Source organism: Mycteria americana, chromosome Z, assembly GCF_035582795.1.
Source record: "Mycteria americana isolate JAX WOST 10 ecotype Jacksonville Zoo and Gardens chromosome Z, USCA_MyAme_1.0, whole genome shotgun sequence".
Lineage (NCBI taxonomy): Eukaryota > Metazoa > Chordata > Aves > Ciconiiformes > Ciconiidae > Mycteria > Mycteria americana.
Genome location: NC_134396.1, coordinates 6878773 through 6896975, shown reverse-complemented (window position 1 = coordinate 6896975; position 18203 = coordinate 6878773). Strand labels below are relative to the sequence as shown.

General features: G+C 38.8%; 1 protein-coding gene across 1 annotated transcript in view; it reads left to right on the top strand.

Annotated features, from left to right (window-relative positions):
- The window catches only part of CPLANE1 (ciliogenesis and planar polarity effector complex subunit 1), a 62931-nt gene extending 50012 nt beyond the window's left edge, over positions 1–12919 (top strand). Inside the window, exons 43-53 of the mRNA XM_075488540.1 lie at positions 343–436; positions 1394–1555; positions 2522–2552; positions 3968–4099; positions 5965–6130; positions 7937–7998; positions 8436–8579; positions 9795–9907; positions 10252–10329; positions 11774–11943; positions 12358–12919. Coding sequence (XP_075344655.1) covers positions 343–436; positions 1394–1555; positions 2522–2552; positions 3968–4099; positions 5965–6130; positions 7937–7998; positions 8436–8579; positions 9795–9907; positions 10252–10329; positions 11774–11943; positions 12358–12495 — 1290 coding nt within the window. The 3' untranslated portion in view covers positions 12496–12919. The remainder of the gene's footprint in view (positions 1–342; positions 437–1393; positions 1556–2521; positions 2553–3967; positions 4100–5964; positions 6131–7936; positions 7999–8435; positions 8580–9794; positions 9908–10251; positions 10330–11773; positions 11944–12357) is intronic.
- The last annotated feature ends 5284 nt before the right edge of the window (positions 12920–18203 follow it).

The window sequence follows — 18203 nt, the reverse complement described above, 5'->3', positions numbered from 1 at the left end:
GAATACAGAAATATTTTTATTTCTATGGTTTTTAGATAAGATACATTCAGCTATTTTTAAAATAAAAATAATGTGATCAATAGTAGTACAACTGTTCACAAGGATAATACAGTTCATATGTATTTTTCTCAGAGTAAGGGTCCAGAAGATTGAACTCTTTAGGTGAAATGAATCTACTTGAACTGTTTTCTTTGTTTTGAATCAGAATACTCTATTAAAATATTTGTAAGATCTGAGGAAAAAAATGTATTTAAGGCAAACTTTGCATGATTATCTGTGGTGTAAGTCTCAGAAACACCTTGAAGAATGTATCATTAATTAGTTTTTGGGTTTCGTTTATAGCTAGTGAAAATAATAGAAGATTTTGAAATGGCTGCCAATTCAGACCTTGGTGCTCATCCTTCATTCTCTGAAGATGCTAGAATCATTGATGATGGTATGTGTTCAGTTAACAGAAGGATAGTAAACCTGCAACTGAATATGAAACTTGACTAAATTTTAATTACTGATGAAGTTTAATGCAATCCCAAAAGGTATTATTGAAATACGCACCAAAAATAAAAAATATGAGAGAAATAAAATCAAAAGGTAGAAAATCTGAATATTATGGGTACTGCTTCAACAAAAATGCATTTCATAATATCTGTCTATTTTTATCTTTTCCAAAACCATAATGCAGGACTTGGGTATAGGATTTTAAAGATGGTGTTATGTATTTCTTTTGTATCATAAAATCAAAACATGGTGCTTATGAGTGCTTTCCTTGCTGATATAAAAGGATATGAAATTTGTCCTCAGTTTTCTCTGTGTATATGAAGAATTTTTTCTCATGCATCTTTGGTGGCTGTTTAGTTGTAATATCTGCTGATTTTAATAAGACCTTACATCAGCTTAACTGTTTGCTAGAGCTGATGTATTGTACTATTTATTGTTTATATAGCAATTGACTGTATAGTACCTATTTACTTACAGCTACTGTACTGTGCCAAGAAGGAGCGTGCTAGGGGTACATACTTCAGGTCCATTTTACATTCACACCAAAACATAGTCTAATGTACTTATAAAGTTAATACAAAGCCAAGTGGTAGAAGCAAATGATGGCTATATCTGTATTTATACATAAGACAATATTTAAGATGTCCATTAGCCTCACACAGAACAACTCATAGTTTAGTCTTTTTGTTCACATGTGCAGGACTGGTACATACCTCACTGCTCTGGTAGTGCCCTTTCATAGGGAGACACAACTGATCTAGGTTCAGGTTGTTCTAGGTTTGATAGATAAACTAAATATGCCACTAACAAATATATATGAGTGATAGGTTTTGGATTGTGGGGTTTTTTTCATTGGTCTACACTAATTACTATATTTATTATTTTTTCACAGAATCAGAACATTATTTGAGGGGCATGATTTTTGAAGATGTTACAGATGATGAAAAGGAGGGCTTAAACTTGGAATATCCTGTACCCAGTTATACTACATTGGAAGTACACTCTCCTGCCTCTGCAGTCTCTGCTTCTAACTTTCCCGGTGGCATAAAGTCATCTTCTGGTATAATCTTTAATGTTTATTTTTCCCTTTTTCTCCTTTTAAAAATAAGTAAACCTTTTCTTCCTCGTGTAATACCTTCTCATTGCTGTTATACAGAATGTTATGTAATGCCAATGAGCTCATAAAAGTCTGTTGTCAGTCTGTCTAGATTGCATTATTTAGAATGGCTTCATGATGTGCATTGATAATGAGTTTATATGTTACATGACGAAACAGTACCACTGAGCTTTGAAAACAGTTCAGCAGTCAGTTATACTTGCACTCAAATTCACCATTATTGAGAAGAAAATTAATAACTGGGTCTGTTTCTGAAACCCATCACTGTGCTGATTTGTAATTATTTAGTTAAGTGTACGTGAATATAAATAGGCACAGTGCCACAGAACATTCGTAGCTTCCTCCTAAAGCTATCTTCATTATTTCTGTCATCCTCCTATGTTCTAGAGAGGTGAGATCTCAAAAAATCCAACCCACATCAGCAAAATAAATTGTTTTATATCACTATACAGTAACTACTGGCTGTGTCCTAAAGCATTATTTTATGAGGTCTCATTTCATTTTGCAAACTGACAGTACATTGATCTTTGCAATTATGAAGACTGCAGTAGCATTAAAAGGAGGAGGAAAAATCACCATGCAAACAACTTATTGCTGGTATTTAAAAATGTAGAGGTCTTATTTGGTCTGTCTATTCCCTGCATTGCTGGCATTCAAGCTTCTAAAAATGAGATATACTTTGTACAGGTGAACATGCATTTGACAATCACATTTGCAGCAATCTATCTTAAAAGGTGTTAAAACATGGTTCCTATCATTAAGCCTATGTACAATATGTATGTATTTTTAATGTCAACATATTCAGGTTGATATATTTCTGTGTTTTGTCTCACAGGCTGTTTAACATATGTATTATTAGTTTGTGTACAAGTGCAAAGCTTTTATTAACAAAGGCTGTTTCTGTTTCAGGCTTTCACATATGCGATGTATGTGATAATAGGTATGTATTTTGACATTGGTTTTGTTGAAAATTTGTTTACTTTAAACTCCTATCAAAAAGGGGACTGTCAAGGTGGAACCAGCACTTACATATAAATGTAGGCATTCATTTTCAAACTGAATGAAAGCCTTTTTGTTAGTTAATTTCAGGCATTTACTCTGACTTTGGTAGTGCCTGTTAGATCTACTTCATGCAAAAGCTGCAGAAGCATCCAAAGTTGCTTTCTAGTTACAAGTAACGGACCTGTTAATGTAGATGCTGCTGTTGCCTCTGTGCACTTGTTATTTCTCCTATTTGCAAACTACTGTTTTTGAACAAGTACATGTAACTACTGTTAGGAGTCATCTACTGAGGCCAGCTATCACCATAACGTTTTTGAAGTGTTACCATATGAACAGTGTAAAGCAACAGACTGAAGATTTCAAAACTGGAATGATCTTATGCATTAAGTAAAATGGCCTGACATACATATATTTTACTGTTAACTGCTGTTAGTCTTCTGGATCCAGTTGTGCAGTATAAAACAGTAGCTGGCTTCCTTTTCTTCCTGCTCATTTTGCTCAGTTACCCACCTTTATTGTTTTGCTTGAAGCATAGCAGTTAGCTGAATGGTTTAGTTTAAAGTATTTTAAGTGAAGCTGCTTGTGTGACTGAAGTAGATTAGGGAGTGATTACATACCTTGAGGATGGGTGTGAGGCAATTTTTTACCCAAAGGAATAACTTGAAGCAACTGTAGCTTGTAATCATAAACCACACGAGGTTTATTTTTTATTGAGAGCAATTGATTAAAAGAGAGGAAAGAAATGGGCAAAATTTAGGTAAAACTGTTCTCTCATTCACACTGATTCTTGCTCAGAAGTTCATTGAGAGTTGGGGTTCCTGAAACTCATAGCATCCCACAGTCTTATCTCGCTCATGGGCAGCAGTACAAACCCTGTGGGTGCTCCTGGCCTTCTGGGCTGCCAGGCTCAGTCTCCTCTGGGCCAGCCATGTTCACACACCCCAGTGGAGCTCAGGCAGTTCAGCTCTGGATGGGGCCATATTTCTGGATGATTTATTCAAAGCCCTCTTTGCTGCAATACCTTTGATGTTAGTCAGGTCTCGCTCATTCTGTCCCGTTCACACTAGGGAGCTACAAAGTTGGCTGAAGTGTACATGATGACAGTGAAGCTAAGGTGATGGCTGGTAACTTTTTAAAGATAGTGCATCTACGCACATTATCCAGGTATTGCTTGTGTGCACTAATACAGTGAGGTGTAAGGGAAAGAAAATTCAGTCCAAAGGCTTCTGGTAAAACAACCTGAGTGTTATCATTTTAAGCATAAAAGGAAGGATTTTAGCTTGGTGTTCTTACAGGCATGTTCTACTTTAAATTAGTAACACTTTTTTTTTTTTTCCCCTGCCTAACTTTAAGCTCTTTGGAAGATCCCCTGCAAATTACTGGTCTGAGTGGTGTTACTGACATCATTAGTGATCTTGTAGTAGAAGGTGACGTCTCTCCATCAGAGCTGGGCTTTACAAAAATACAAGCTAAGAAAATCTCTAGGTAATACCATGGCTGTTTTTTTATTATGTGTTAGTTAAATCATTTTAACCCTAGTTACTCTTCCCATAGCTCACACCCTGTAAACAATGGAAGCAAGCATGTGATTTGAGTTGATGTTAATGGGACTAGTATTAGAACCGTTTACTAGCCACTATTTTACTGGCCATTATTGTCAAATGTGCTAATTGTTTTTTATTATTTTGGTTTTAGAATTCTTTCCTTCCTACTTGCTTGATCCTCCTTCTACTAGGTATAGGCTGGAGCACAACTCTATATATACAGCAGATTCAGTTCAAGCAAGGGGGCTGGAGCCTTCTAAAGCAGTTCTGAAAGACAGAATAGAAATTTACTGTCAGTGGCAAAGCAGCTTCAGAAGCTTCCAGTCCCAGACTCCAGCTTGTCATGCTCTTCTCCCTGCTGGAGACTTCTACACCCTCCTGACTGTCAGTTATAAAATCAGCTGTGTTCTTTCCTGAGATAGGTTGAAATTGCAGCTGTTTCCTACTCCTGTTTGCGATATTAGTTGCTTACAAGGCAAAAATACAGCTGTTCAGAATGCCAAATAATCTGTTGTGTTGGTGCAATGGTTCACACTAGTTTAAGACACCTGTTTCAGGATGTTCTAGTGACTCATTTAAGAGGAGTGTAGTGCTCTGGTTTACTTGTTCTAACATTTATTCGAATTGTAAAAGGAGCTCAAGAGCTTCAAACCTAAATCTGTGCACAGATCATAATGTCATTGTGATCCTTGAGAATTCCAAACACATTAATAATGACTACATCAACATATAAATGTTGCTAGCTGGACTGTTTTGTGCAATTATGTGAATATTTTCAAAATTACTGAAAATTTCAGAAACATATTCAAGTAGTATTTAATCAAACCCAACAAAAGACCTAAAGACAACTGAGTTTCATGTACTTATTTTCACATATGACTGTGAGTACTTCTGATAATGACACTTCCCTTTGCCATAAAGTAAATCACTTTCAAATGTGTCAAAGTTCTTCTAATCCCCTGAGGGCTTTAATGCTTCAATCCATAAGCTTTCAGTTGAACTGCAGCTACTAGAGATATCTTATTTTGCTACACTCATATCTTCTGTGTATTCTGGTATTATTAGTACCTGCCAGTCTTGAAAGTGAGAGAAGTTTCAAAATGGCCTGCAAAAAATGAGGCATTTAAAATTGAAACACTTCTCTTGGAAAATCTCATATTTAATTTTTAGGTCAGTTCTTTTAGTTTTACAGTGAAGAAAATATTTATTACCCAGCTGCTTACTTTAAAGACTATTGCAAGGTGAATTAGAAAATATTTCTGAAGAACTCTGTGGATGAAGTTATGTTAGCATTTCTTATTGGCTGTGTTTTTCTGTTGTTAGTATTCTGAGTTAGTGTTTTTAAAACTACTTTGTACCGATAGACTTGTGAAGGAGCTCATAGGTTGAGAGGAGGGAACAAAAAGGATGATAGAATCTCATTGGTCTTTTTTTCTTTATAGACACTTACGCCATACACACTTAAAAATGAAAGATCAAAGCAAAATTACTTGCATTTTATTCTGTGCCAGTTATCCTATAAAGACAACAACAGATGGTCTACATTTAAAGCTTTAGTTCTATTATCTGAATGTAGTTGACAAATAGTAGAAAAATTTTAGGAAACATCTTGGAAATTACTTGTGTTCCAGGATTTTATGAAGTAAAATTTTGCAAAAGAAAATTTCCCTGTTGTTCATTACTTACGCTTTCAGCTGAGTGAGAATTTTAAAGGGATTGCAGTATTTTTATTGTATCGCATGTAGCTGCCATTGTTTGCAATTTAAAGGATGTGCTAGATTATTTCCCATTTACATCTGCTCTCAGGGTTCATGATTCTGCTGCTGGACATTGTCAAAAAACAGAAAAGAAGAAGAAAGAGATACAAGCATGGATGAAAAGAAAGCAAAAGGAAAGAATGAGAGAATATGTGAAGAAACTGGATGAACAAAGAGAGAGAGAGCATAATCCATTCAATCTAAGAAAGAATGTGGTAAGAATAATGGGTATCTTGAAGAGTAACTGTTATGTATTGTGCAAGTGTTGATTAGTCAAGTTAGATAATAAAAAGGCTGTCAGTGATTTTTTTTTTTTTCCCCCCTATTTGAATGTTGGTTTTTTATATGTATAATTTTATTTTATTGGAACTGGCCATAGTTTTATCAGAAGCTATCAGTAAGCAAATATACCAGTGTTCTTCACAGGCTGCAGTAATGACAATTGGCTGTAGGTGGCAATTATGACCTGTCCCCCAGCTCTAGATTCAGGAAGTATAGTCCCCTGACTGTATTGAATGTAGCTGTAACATTCACTGATAAAAGCTGTATTTTGTCAGGGAGTGATAACTACAGGAGTTGTAAAGATGTGTTTACATCTTGTTTCATCTTCTGCCGCACCTCCCCGAAACCCCCAATGAATTTAAAAAGCAGCGATACTGAGGCAGCCGTCCTTGTCATTCACACACACAGACATGTATGCAATTACAGAGGGTCAGCAGAGATGTTACAATATGGCATATATCTCAAGTATCCGATTAATTTTTTTGTTGAAGGCTGGTTTCAGTATAGGCTCAGCAAACAATCCCTTCCTTCCCAGAATCTTTTTAATTTTAAATTTAATTAGTAAAAACATGTTTATGGCCTGATACATCTCTTCTGATCTGCACTGTGCTGGAAATAACTGAAGGAAAAAAAAAGGTACAAAAGTAGTTCAGAAACAGTTTCCCAATCCAGTATTAAGTCTTATAATATCCATTTGTCACCTGGATACCTTCAGGACCTGAAAAGACACTGCTCGAGTCAGGGGAAGCTCCAGGGTTACAGGAGATGAGACCTAACAACAGCAAATATATCCCTATACTTTTTACTCATCAGCTGAATGCAGGGTATGCTGTAAATTCTTTCATGGTGCAGCTCCACTGGTTTTAACTCCCAAGCAGCAAACATATAACACAGAAAAGTTTCCTGTTACTAAATAATTCGATTGTATTCACTTTTAGAAAGCATAACATATCTCAACTATGAAATGCAGTATTTCACCTGGTTTTAAACAGTCTTTCAGAGTTGAACTCGGCTGCTCTTTTTTGTACATGTGTAGAGAGAAGTGATTGAGGAAAAATGGGTCATGCTTCTCTCCCTCTCCTGTGTTACCAACCCATAAATATATACTTGATGCTTTTGTTATAGGCTGTTCTCCTAAAATCATTAGATGGAGAAATCATTAGATGGAGGGATTCTCAAACTTTTGGTGTTGGTTGTTTTGTTGTTGTTGTTGTGTTTTTTGTGTTTTGGTTGGTTGGGTTTTTTTGTTTTTGTGTTGTTTTTTGGGTTTTTTGGGGGGTTGGTTTTTTTGGTTTTTTTGTTTTTTTTTTTTTTTTTTTTTAGAAAAAAGCATTAAAAAATTCAAATTGTACTCTGGCAAACACAACTCAAAGTGCAACCTTGCCCTGTTTTTTAAATTAGTTATTGTTAGGAATGTCACTGAGTTTTAGGAAACAGAAGGTGAGGCCATTTGAAACTTTGAGCTTGACAGTGAAGACATCTCCTTAGGAATGTTAATATTTTAAGCATATGGAAGGTGTGACTGCATGCTTTCAGTATATTTTTAGAGACTGGAAGTTTATAGAGAAGAACTTATCTGAATTTCCTGGTAGGGCCATATGCTTTCATATTGTTTTTCATTCTGGAGAGCGTCTTAAACAGTAACTTTCAAGTCAAATAGGTCTACATTTTGAGAGCGAAAGATTGGAATGAGACCACAATACAGAATAAGTTAATGATTATTATACTTTCTTGCACAGCATTGTAGTCCTACTTCAAAGGATATAAAATTCTTCCAGAAGAAGAAAGAAGAAAAAGACAAGTAAGTTGCTATAAACGTAACTTGTGGTATTCTTATTTATATATTAGTCGTCCAGTCTTAAGGAAGAGGTAGTTTTAACTATCTTGTCTGTGAAACTTCAGATATAAATTGCATTTCAACCAAAAGCATAAATAATTCATGTTCGCTTTACCATTTAGGAAAACTCTGAACATGTTTCATCCTTTGACTGTATTTTTCACTTTCAGTTTCTCTTTCACTTATTTTTCACGCCCTTGACTTGTTCATTCTGTCAAACCCATTGTTAATGAATGTTCTAGCTTTTTGCTAATGATCTTAAAAGGGTTAGTATATCTTCTCTGAAATTGCAAAAATGCATTCTTCTATTCTGGTTACCTTGTAGCCTTACAAGACTCACAAGCCAGCTTCAATTAAATGAGTGATAGCATGAGTTAATATGTAATACTATTTCTCCATAGAGCCATGTTATCTGAACATCACAGTATGAGAGTATCACAAGCACTTACTCTGATAAATGAAATGTTATCTGAAACAGTGGTGTTACCTGCCAATGAACATAGACCATTGACCCGGACAAGATCACCTCAAGACTACAGAAAAAGGTATAGGGCATCTACTGAAGGGTAACAACTTCAAGCCTTAACCCTGCTGTGATGTATTAGTGTCTTTACCACACTTCAAATCTGTCTGCAATTTGTAGCTAGTTGGTATAGGATTAGCTTGAGAGAAGCTTTATATTCTTGCAGAATCAAAGATATACTTGGTCTGGATCAGAGGAGTCTTAAATTCCTGTACCAGTCTTCTTACAACCACTAGTGCAAATCTTGGAGGGAGCCTTAAAAATGCCTTTCAGAGCACAGAATAAGCCAACTCTAGAGTCAGAGCTGTAATCAATGTTCTAACCCATTCTATTCAATGGCAATTACACTGGACTATAGCCAGCAACATAGTTAATGATCTGAAGAGCACCTACTAACAAGCAAGAAACAAATAAAAATACTACCGTGCATGCATATAGGCTACTTAAATTAGAGTTCAGCAAACTTTAGGTTTACTCTCTTCCTTTCTAATTATTTTCATTACCTAGGATTTTACTTGTTCTTTCTTTTGCACTATGGTGCTTATTGCCTTTTGAGGAGATGATGGTATTTGAGTATTATAAATTGGTAAATTTATTCTACTTGATGGCATTAATGTCACATATGTGGCATTAATGTCATACGTGTGACACGTGTGTCACATGTGACGTAATCCAGGTGTATATTGCAGTATACTTTTTCTTCTTCTACATACAATTTTACATTTTCCAGAATGATAGGAGGAACTGTGTACTTCAGATAATCCTGTAACTTCCAGACTTAAATATTTCTGCATCTCTTTTTAATAGGTAAAGTTCCAGGATAGAGCATCAGACTGAATGTAGTCAGTGCTGTGCAGAGCCTGCTGCTGGTGGTGTCCAAGGGCAGTTTAAGTACATCAGCCCTGCCAGAATCAGAAGCACTAAGGAATATCATGCAGGAAGCCACCTTAGGAGTGGCAGTAACTTCTAACTAATAAGTTTTGTTGGACCTAAACTGCTCTTTGTAAAGCCAATTTGATATGTCTTCACTATGACTGCCAGCAGTTCTGATTCTGTTGAGGCTTATTGGCCCCACAAGCAGCGTGTGATTCTCAGCTAAGTCGGCTGAAGGTGATTCCTGTGGCCTTTTTGCCTTGTCTGAATAAGCGCTGTTAGATTTAAGTTGTGTGGAGCAGTGGTATGTGGTAGACATTGGTAAGTATTTGGGCTTTATTGTTTTGTTTTTTTTTTCTTGTAGAGGGCATCTGAACAGTCCTGTTCGGTCAGAAAGGAGCAGAATTGCTGCCAAACACAGCTTTGGTCAAAAAGCACATGGTTTCACCCCACCTCTTGGTTTAACGCAGTCCAGGGGTAAGAACAGAACTTTCTTAATGAAGGCACATACTGAAGATCATCTTCAAGTTAGTACCAGATTTTGGGAGGGAGGAGCTTTAATACCTATTTAGAAAGTCAGACTTACAATCCTGGAGGTTTCCTGTCCTGAGGCTTTTGCAACTGTGCTGTCATAGGCCTGTTAAATTATGAAAGTTACCTTTCCTTATCGTCTCTTTGTAAATCCAAAGTAGCTTAATTTGCCATAGCAAGATTACTCTGTAATCCAGGAAGCAAGCTCATAGATGAAAATTTTGAAGCATCTTTTCAGTAGTTTTGATATGATGCACCTAACAGAGAAAATGCTTTCTTTGTCTTTCCAGGAAATGCCTGTACGCTCCTACAGAAAAGTACATCCAGAGGAAGAAGTGCTGCAAACTGTCCTATTAATTCTAGACACTGTAAGTTACAAAGAGCAATGACATAGTGCTGTTCAGCTACATAATACAGGGGAAAAATAAGACACAGAGAATACATTTCAGAATGCATCCTGGGTAGAATTTATGCAACACAGGTCTCAGATACAGCATGAGCTTACAAAAATAAAAATAATAATTTTTCCCCCACATAAAAATCCTTTTCATTAGAAACTTGTGAAATATTTTAATGGATCACCTCTGTTTACCTCCTGAATGGTTTTTAGCCAGATGGTAGTTCCAAGATTACTGAAGCAAATGTGCTAGATTTGAATTATTTCCTGAAACGGGCATTACGAAGTCATGAGCGACAGAGGACTTGAGTCTTTCTTTCAGCTGAAACCCACAGAGAGAGAGAGTTAGTTAGCAGGACAGTACACAAGTATTGTGTCTCTCCCTTACCTTTCTATGCTACTTACTTTCTGAGCTCTTTGAAGTAGGAATTGTCTTTGTTATCCCTCTGTACAGTATCTATTTAAGATATTATTTTGTCATAAAGTTAGAGTGGAAAAATTTATGACTTAACTTTTTTTAAAAAAAAAGATTTTGTATTTTAGTGATCCTTTTTCCCTATGCCTATCTGTGTAGGTCTGGATCCACAAAAGTTTCCTCACATAAATGTTTCCTCCTAATCAGATTATTTAACAGATGCAGGACTTGATTACAAGAGCAGAATTTCTGATAAGACAGAAAAAGATTGAGGAGAGAATCAGTCTGAAACCTAGGATATACTGTGGGTTGATTCCATTCTCCCTTACAACAGAATTATACTAGTGGCATAACTGAGATCCAATTTGGCTAGTCAAATGTCAATTTATTTGAGCTGGCAATGCAGGAAAGGGAGAGAAGCAATAGTAAGCAGATAGGCATTTTTCCTGAATCATTCACGCACCTTTACGTGTGTGGAAAGTCATTCTCCTCCTCCTTTCCATACATTCTCTTTTTAAACTCTAAATACAGGTTGATCTTTCTCTGATTTCATGTCACTTCCTTGTGTCTGTTTCTCCAGTATATCCCATCACTGCTATGTGTTTCACTAAAGTTCTGTGTCTTCTAAGAGGCACAAGTCCAGGATTTATAGTTTTATTCTTCTGTCAAATAATGTAGCAGTGTCTCTTTTTGGGGACTGCACTACAGGCCCTGGATGCTTTGGTACTGTGCATAGTCCTGTTCCACTTTGTGTTCTGCCCTGGGAAGACAGTTCGGAGTTTTAGGCTGGAAGGGACCAGCAGCATTTTCTCGCCATAACCCCACATCAGTTCAAGATAGCAGCAGGGCATGCTTTTTTACATGTGTTTACACACAGCTGCAATTCTTAGACCTTGGAGCTTCTGTTCTTGCAGAAGTTTCAAGACAGTCAAAAGAAAACAGCAAGAAATGTTACAGTGCTATGGTTTTCTCCTGGTGCTGTGCCTTGTTTTCTCCTCAGCTGCTGAGTACAGAGTCAGCAGAACATCAAAACAAAAGCCTCCACATGTTGCCACTGCAGTTCAGACAGAAGGTGTTGATCAAGAGGCTGATCGAGACATAGTAAGTCCTTGGACTGTGCCTGATGATATCCAAAGAATACTTCAAGATACTCATGACTCCTTGTTTCAGGTAGGATGTCTACTTATTCTAGGAATGATTTGATACCTGCCATTTAACACTTTGTTTACTTCTGCTTTATTTAAAACAGGGTTCTCTATTCAAAACGTGGGTGGAATATCTGGGGGACATAAGTGATGGTGATTCAACAGAACTACATTTTGTCTTTACAAGCAAAGTCATTCTTGTGAGCCTTGAAAATGAATGTTCTTTGTAACAGCCATATAGACACGTTGTCTGTCCAGGCAACCGATGCTAGTGGGAGTGCATAAACAGGAAAATTAGTCTGCAACAAATGCAATTTATCAGATACATAACTTGATTAGGACATCTTTGAAAAGGGTGGAATCAATTCTACTGGCTGCATAGAGGTCTTGTCCATGAATGATACGCAATGATTCAGCTCATCTTCTTTTCCTCCAATAGGCCTCTGCAGTGCATCCTGTGAGTTTCTCTCCTCTGGGCATTGACACTGATGGCGTTTCTGAAAGCACAGGAAGTATCCTCAGCAAACTGGACTGGAATGCAATTGAGGCTATGGTAGCAGATGTGGAAGACAAGTGAACAAAATTTCTCAGCAGCTGTGCACTTCCAAACAGTTGCTGCTGTTAGGTTTTGTTTTTTAAAATAATCATTGTTCTACCTAAAATGGATTGAGGCTTGCATTGGTTTTCTTCTTAAGCAGCACAGAAACTGTCACTGCTTTCAGTCTTGCGTAGATGAAACTCAATTCCTTAACATGTAGTTTGCTTTCCATATGTCTTCAAGTCAACAAGAACTGAATATAGTTGGTAAATGCAGACCAACAGTCTTAAACAAGAACATCTGGGTCAGCTACTTTGCCCTGCTCAAATACATAAAATGTTTTATTCTATTTCAAGAGCACCGCACAACTGTTTTACCTTTGTATTTAATATTTAACATCATTATGGATGAAATTATTTTTGTAACTTAACAATTGTGGTAAACTGATTTAATAAAAGTGAGTTTATTAGTTTCTGCTGCAAAGTGATTTACACACAGAGTGCTGTTACTGCTGTGTACCACTATGACTGTACATGTGCATGTGCACGTGCACTACCCTCGTATTTTAAACCCAGCTTACTTGTACAATAGTTTAAAGGAATCTTAAGAGTTTGAATGAGTGATAGAAAGAGGTACAAATAGTCAGGCAGCAATAAATGAAATACAGACTTTTGTTAGGAAAATCAGACATCAGTGTAAGACACTAAGGACAAATACTTACTGAGGTAAAGAAAAATATCGCTGTTCATCCATCTATATAATGCTGTTGTGTTAGAACTCTTCTAGCAACCCCCAGATATTTGTAGAAAAATTTCCCATATGTTCAGTGGCCATCAACTAGTTGTGGTAGCCTGAACAGATGCAGCTGTGGTGACCCTTTCCCAACAGCAGTAATTTTTATTTTTTTAGTGAAGAAATCTGAATTTTTCATGGAAGCCAAAAGTGTGTAAAGTTCCAGTGGTTAATTACTGTCATCCAATACTGTAATAGTTTAAAAAGAAAAATTGCATGTTTCCAAGTGAAGCTGCATCTTGGCAAACAGCAAGAAATATGGTTCAGAGAAAGCCTGCTACAGGAATACACACCTATCAGGACAGAATTGACAGTTTCTGTAGGCTCAGAGATCAAAACTGGCTGTGTATTTTTAGCAGTCCTCAGAATCTGCATCAGCTTGTCCCACAGGAGTGGCCAGAGTGCAAAACTTGGTACCGGGAGTGATCATCTCCAAATCAAAAGGGCAAGTGCCTTCAAAGCGCCAGTCCAAAGTATGAAACTGTGACTTGACTCAAATCTCAAACTGTCTTTCTCCAGAGGGGCAGCAAAGAAATCATCAGTAAGTACCTTCTGTTCCTGGTGGAAAAAAAATCTGAAAAATCCTGTTTTAGCCAAGTATGAAAGTCTCCTTGTGATCACAGCCAGCTGTGAGAAGGAAGAGAAAGCACTCGGGGACAAGACAGTCACCCATAAACCCTGTCCTAAAAGGCTTGTGAAAGCTGTACCATCCTCAGCCTTCATTTTGGATGGTGGTTACAGCACCACAGTTAACAGTACAAACGTTAATGGATATGCTGCGATGCACAAATATATTAAAAATAATAATTTAAAAAGACACTCTCCAGACAAGATTGGAGACAACAAACATGGTAGTTTGCTAGCAGTTGAGTTATACAGGTTACCAAGACAGTGTACCTGCTCCCCTAAAGGGGCTTCACTTGTTTGTAAACAAAAGTTGTTTGTAAAGAATTCAGACCTTGACAGTAGATGTCTGAAGATGAAAATGTTCAGATAAGTTTGAGGGGGAGGAAATGCAGAAACGAGGCGTAAGACTGCTCTTTATAAAAAGGATGTTTGACGGACCTTTACAGTCTTTCATCACGTATCTCATTCCTTAATAGTGTTTGGGGTGGTACAGCACTCTCGGATATAAATGAAAGTAAGGATCATTCCTTACTGAGGGGTTGTGGGAGGAAGATGGCTCATCCACCTTCTTCAAACACATCCACTTTCTTTTCTCCTGGTGCTAAAGGAAGAAAAAATGCAAATGAGCAGTTCATTTCATTTTAACAGTGGCACGGGAAATCCTTTTAACTGCCTGCTGCACCATAGCATCACAAATCGCTAAAACAAGGGCAGAGGGGCAGTTCGAAGACCTCCCAACCACAAGGTCAATGCTAAGCTTACACTTCACCTGAGCTGTGACAGCAGCAGGTGCCTGGGCAGAGCTGCACCTACAGAGTCACAGCAGCATGAAAAAGCACTCCGACACATGGGAATAGGGTCATGGAGAGCTGTCTCTTAACCCTGCTGCTTCCACAGACTCGAGAGAAGTTTTCTTGCGCTTTCTCTTCTTCTTTTTAAGGGCCAGAGATGAAACATTTTCATGTGTCATTTTCTGGGAGGAAAAGACATTTAGCTCTGCCAATCTCTAAATGAAATTTTGAAATACACATTAAGAAATACCTCCAGGAGGTGTCTGCTGTCATAGAAGCTATGAGGATCAAGCAAGTTAAAATCAGTTAAATTAACTCCTAAAATAATTGCATCCTTTTAGAAACAAATCTAAAAATATTTTTTTCTCTAATGTCTCAATAAAGATTTCTAGTCAAAATGCAACTGTATATGTATTTACAAATCCCACCTGTTCTACAGTTTAGTTGCCTTATTTTCTTAACTTTTTAGGATCAAAGTCTCTCTTGCAGAGTTGAAATAGAGGTTAATGCTCACAGTCAAATTTGAGGGCTTAAGATTCTCCACAAACACCAAATTACAAAAGCTGAAACTTTGGAAAAGGAGGACGTCAGTAAATACCATTTTCCTTCTTTATCCAGCTCACTTTCTTTCTGCTAATTTTGTTTTGAAGTCTGCCTCATATTTGCCGTCCCTTTTTTTTTTTGGTCATCGCCTCTTACCTCTTTACATCATAGAATCATAGAATGGTTTGGGTTGGAAGGCACCTTTAAATGTCATCTAGTCCAACCCCCCTGCAATGAGCAGGGACATCTTCAACTAGATCAGGTTGCTCAGAGCCCCCTCCAACCTGACATGGAATGTTTCCAGGGATGGGGCATCTGCCACCTCTCTGGGCAACCTGTTCCAGTGTTCACCCTCATCGTAAAAAATTTCTTCCTCATATCTAGTCTGAATCTACCCTCTTTTAGTTTAAAACCATTACCCGTTGTCTTATCGCTACAGGCCCTGCTAAAAATGCTGTCCCCATCTTTCTTATAAGCCCCCTTTAGGTATTGAAAGGCTGCTATAAGGTCTCCCTGCATCCTTCTCTTCTCCAGGCTGAACAACCCCAGCTCTCTGAGCCTGTCCTCATAGGAGGGGTGTTCCATCCCTCCGATCATTTTTGTGGCCCTCCTCTGGACCCGCTACAACAGGTCCATGTCCTTCCTGTGCTGAGGGCTCCAGAGCTGGACGCAGTAGTCCAGGTGGGGTCTCACCAGAGCAGAGGGGCAGAATCCCCTCCCTCGACCTGCTGGCCACGCTTCTTCTGATGCAGCCCAGGACACAGTTGGCTTTCTGGGCTGTGAGTGCACATTGCCGGCTCATGTCCAGCTTTTCATCCACCAGTACCCCCAAGTCCTTCTTGGCAGGGCTGCTCTCAATCCCTTCATCCCCCAGCCTGTATTGATAGCAGGAGTTGCCTCCATCCTGGTGCAGGACCCTGTGCTTGGCCTTGTTGAACCTCATGAAGTTCACATGGGCCCACTTCCTGAGCTTGTCCAGATCTCTCTGCATGGCATCCCGTCCCTCTGGTGTGTCAACCTCACCTCTGACCTTGGTGGCATCTGCCAACTTGCTGAGGGTGCACTTGATCCCACTGTCTATGTCACTGATGAAGACATTAAACAGCACTGGTCCCAACACAGACCCCTGTGGGACACCACTCATCACTGATCTCCATCTGGACATTGAGCCATTGACCACCACCCTCTGGATGCAACCATCCAACCAGTTCCTCATCTACTGAACAGTCCACCCATCAAATCCATCTCTCTCCAATTTAGAGAGAAGGATGTTGTGGGGACCACGTCAAAGGCCTCACAGAAGTCCAGATAGATGACATCCATAGCTCTTCCCTTGTCCACTGATGTAGTCAGTCCATCACACAAGGCCCGTACGTTGGTCAGGCAGGACTTGCCTTTGGTGAAACCATGCTGGCTGTCTCGAATCACCTCCCTGTCCTCCATGAGCCTTAGCATAGTTTCTAGGAGGATCTGTTCCATGATCTTCCCAGGCACAGAGGGGAGGCTGACAGGTCGGTAGTTCCCAGGGTCCTCCTTCCTACCCTCTGTAAAAACGAGTGCAAAGTTTTGCTTTTTCCAGTCTCCGGGGACTTGCCCTGACTGCCATGACTTTTCAAGTAGCATGGAGAGTGGCTTGGCAGCTACATCAGCCAATTCCCTCAGGACTCTGGGATGCATCTCGTCAGGTCCCATAGACTTATGCAGGTTCAGGTTCCTCAGGTGGTCTCAAACCTGATCTTCTCTTACAGTGGGAGGGACTTTGCTCCCCCAGGCCCTGCCTCGTGGTCCATCCACTCGAGAGGTGTGGGAAGAGGTTGCCAGTGAAGACTGAGGCAAAAAAGTTGTTGAGTACCTCAGCCTTCTCCTCGTCCATTGTTACCAGTTTGCCAGTTATGTTCATTGTGGGGGTAGCTTGCTTTGACCTTCCTTTTCTGGCTGAGGTACCTGTAGAAGCCCTTCTTGTTATTCTTTGCATCCCTTGCCAAGTTCAGCTCCAGCTGTGCCTTGGCTTTCCTGACCCCATCCCTACACAACCGGGCAGCGTCCCTATACTCTTCCCAGGACACATGTCCCTGCTTCCACTGCCTGTGCAGTTCCTTCTTGCCCTTCAGTTTGACCAGCAGGCGTGTTCTCCCCTTCACCTGCAGTCTGATATTCCTTTGACAGGCTTCCTCTAGCCTCAGTTTTCCCTCTGTAATTCCCCCCTCTGCTACTGTCCTCCAATGAATTCTATCATTGCATATCCTGACTTACAAAATACCTCTCCCTTTTTCTGCCAGCCAAGAATACAGCAATTTTCTTTCTTCACCAGGTTCTTTTGCAAATGTGACTTCCACGTGGTAGTTTTCCAAGCATCTGATGATTCTTTAGGGCCAGTGACTCTCTGTACGCATAATGATATCAGCAAGTTATGAGGGCAGGAAATAAAAAAAAGCAAAAGTAGGACATCAAAACCCTGTCAAATGCAATTCATCAGAGTTAAAAAGAGCAAATAACAAGCAATTCCAATAAACCATATATTGTATTGGTTCATGTAACGGTCATATTCTTCCCCACCTCCCTCCGGACTTTTGCCAAAAACTTGGTAACAGCACTACATGTGCCTGTTATAAAATTCAGAAGTTACCTGTTTCATGCTTTTATTTACAGGCTTGTCTCTGTTGCACATCAAATATAGAAATGCTCTTTCAACACAGGAAGAACAGACAGAGACTCAAAATACGAAGTAGGTTTCCTTGTAACAGCAATTTCCTCATTTGCTAGTGCCCCTAGGAAGCAGAAAGTAAACATTTTTCACCTTCCCTACATTAAACATTAAATGTCATTACCATCATCAGCAATAACTAGGCCTGTATTTGGAAATACCTGCACAGAAATACTGCATTTAATAACCCATATCTAACAAGCTTTATATAAACATCAGTGAATCCAGTTAGGAGTAGGAGACGCACAGCCTCACACATATGCTCTCTCTCATGTAATCTCTAACCACTG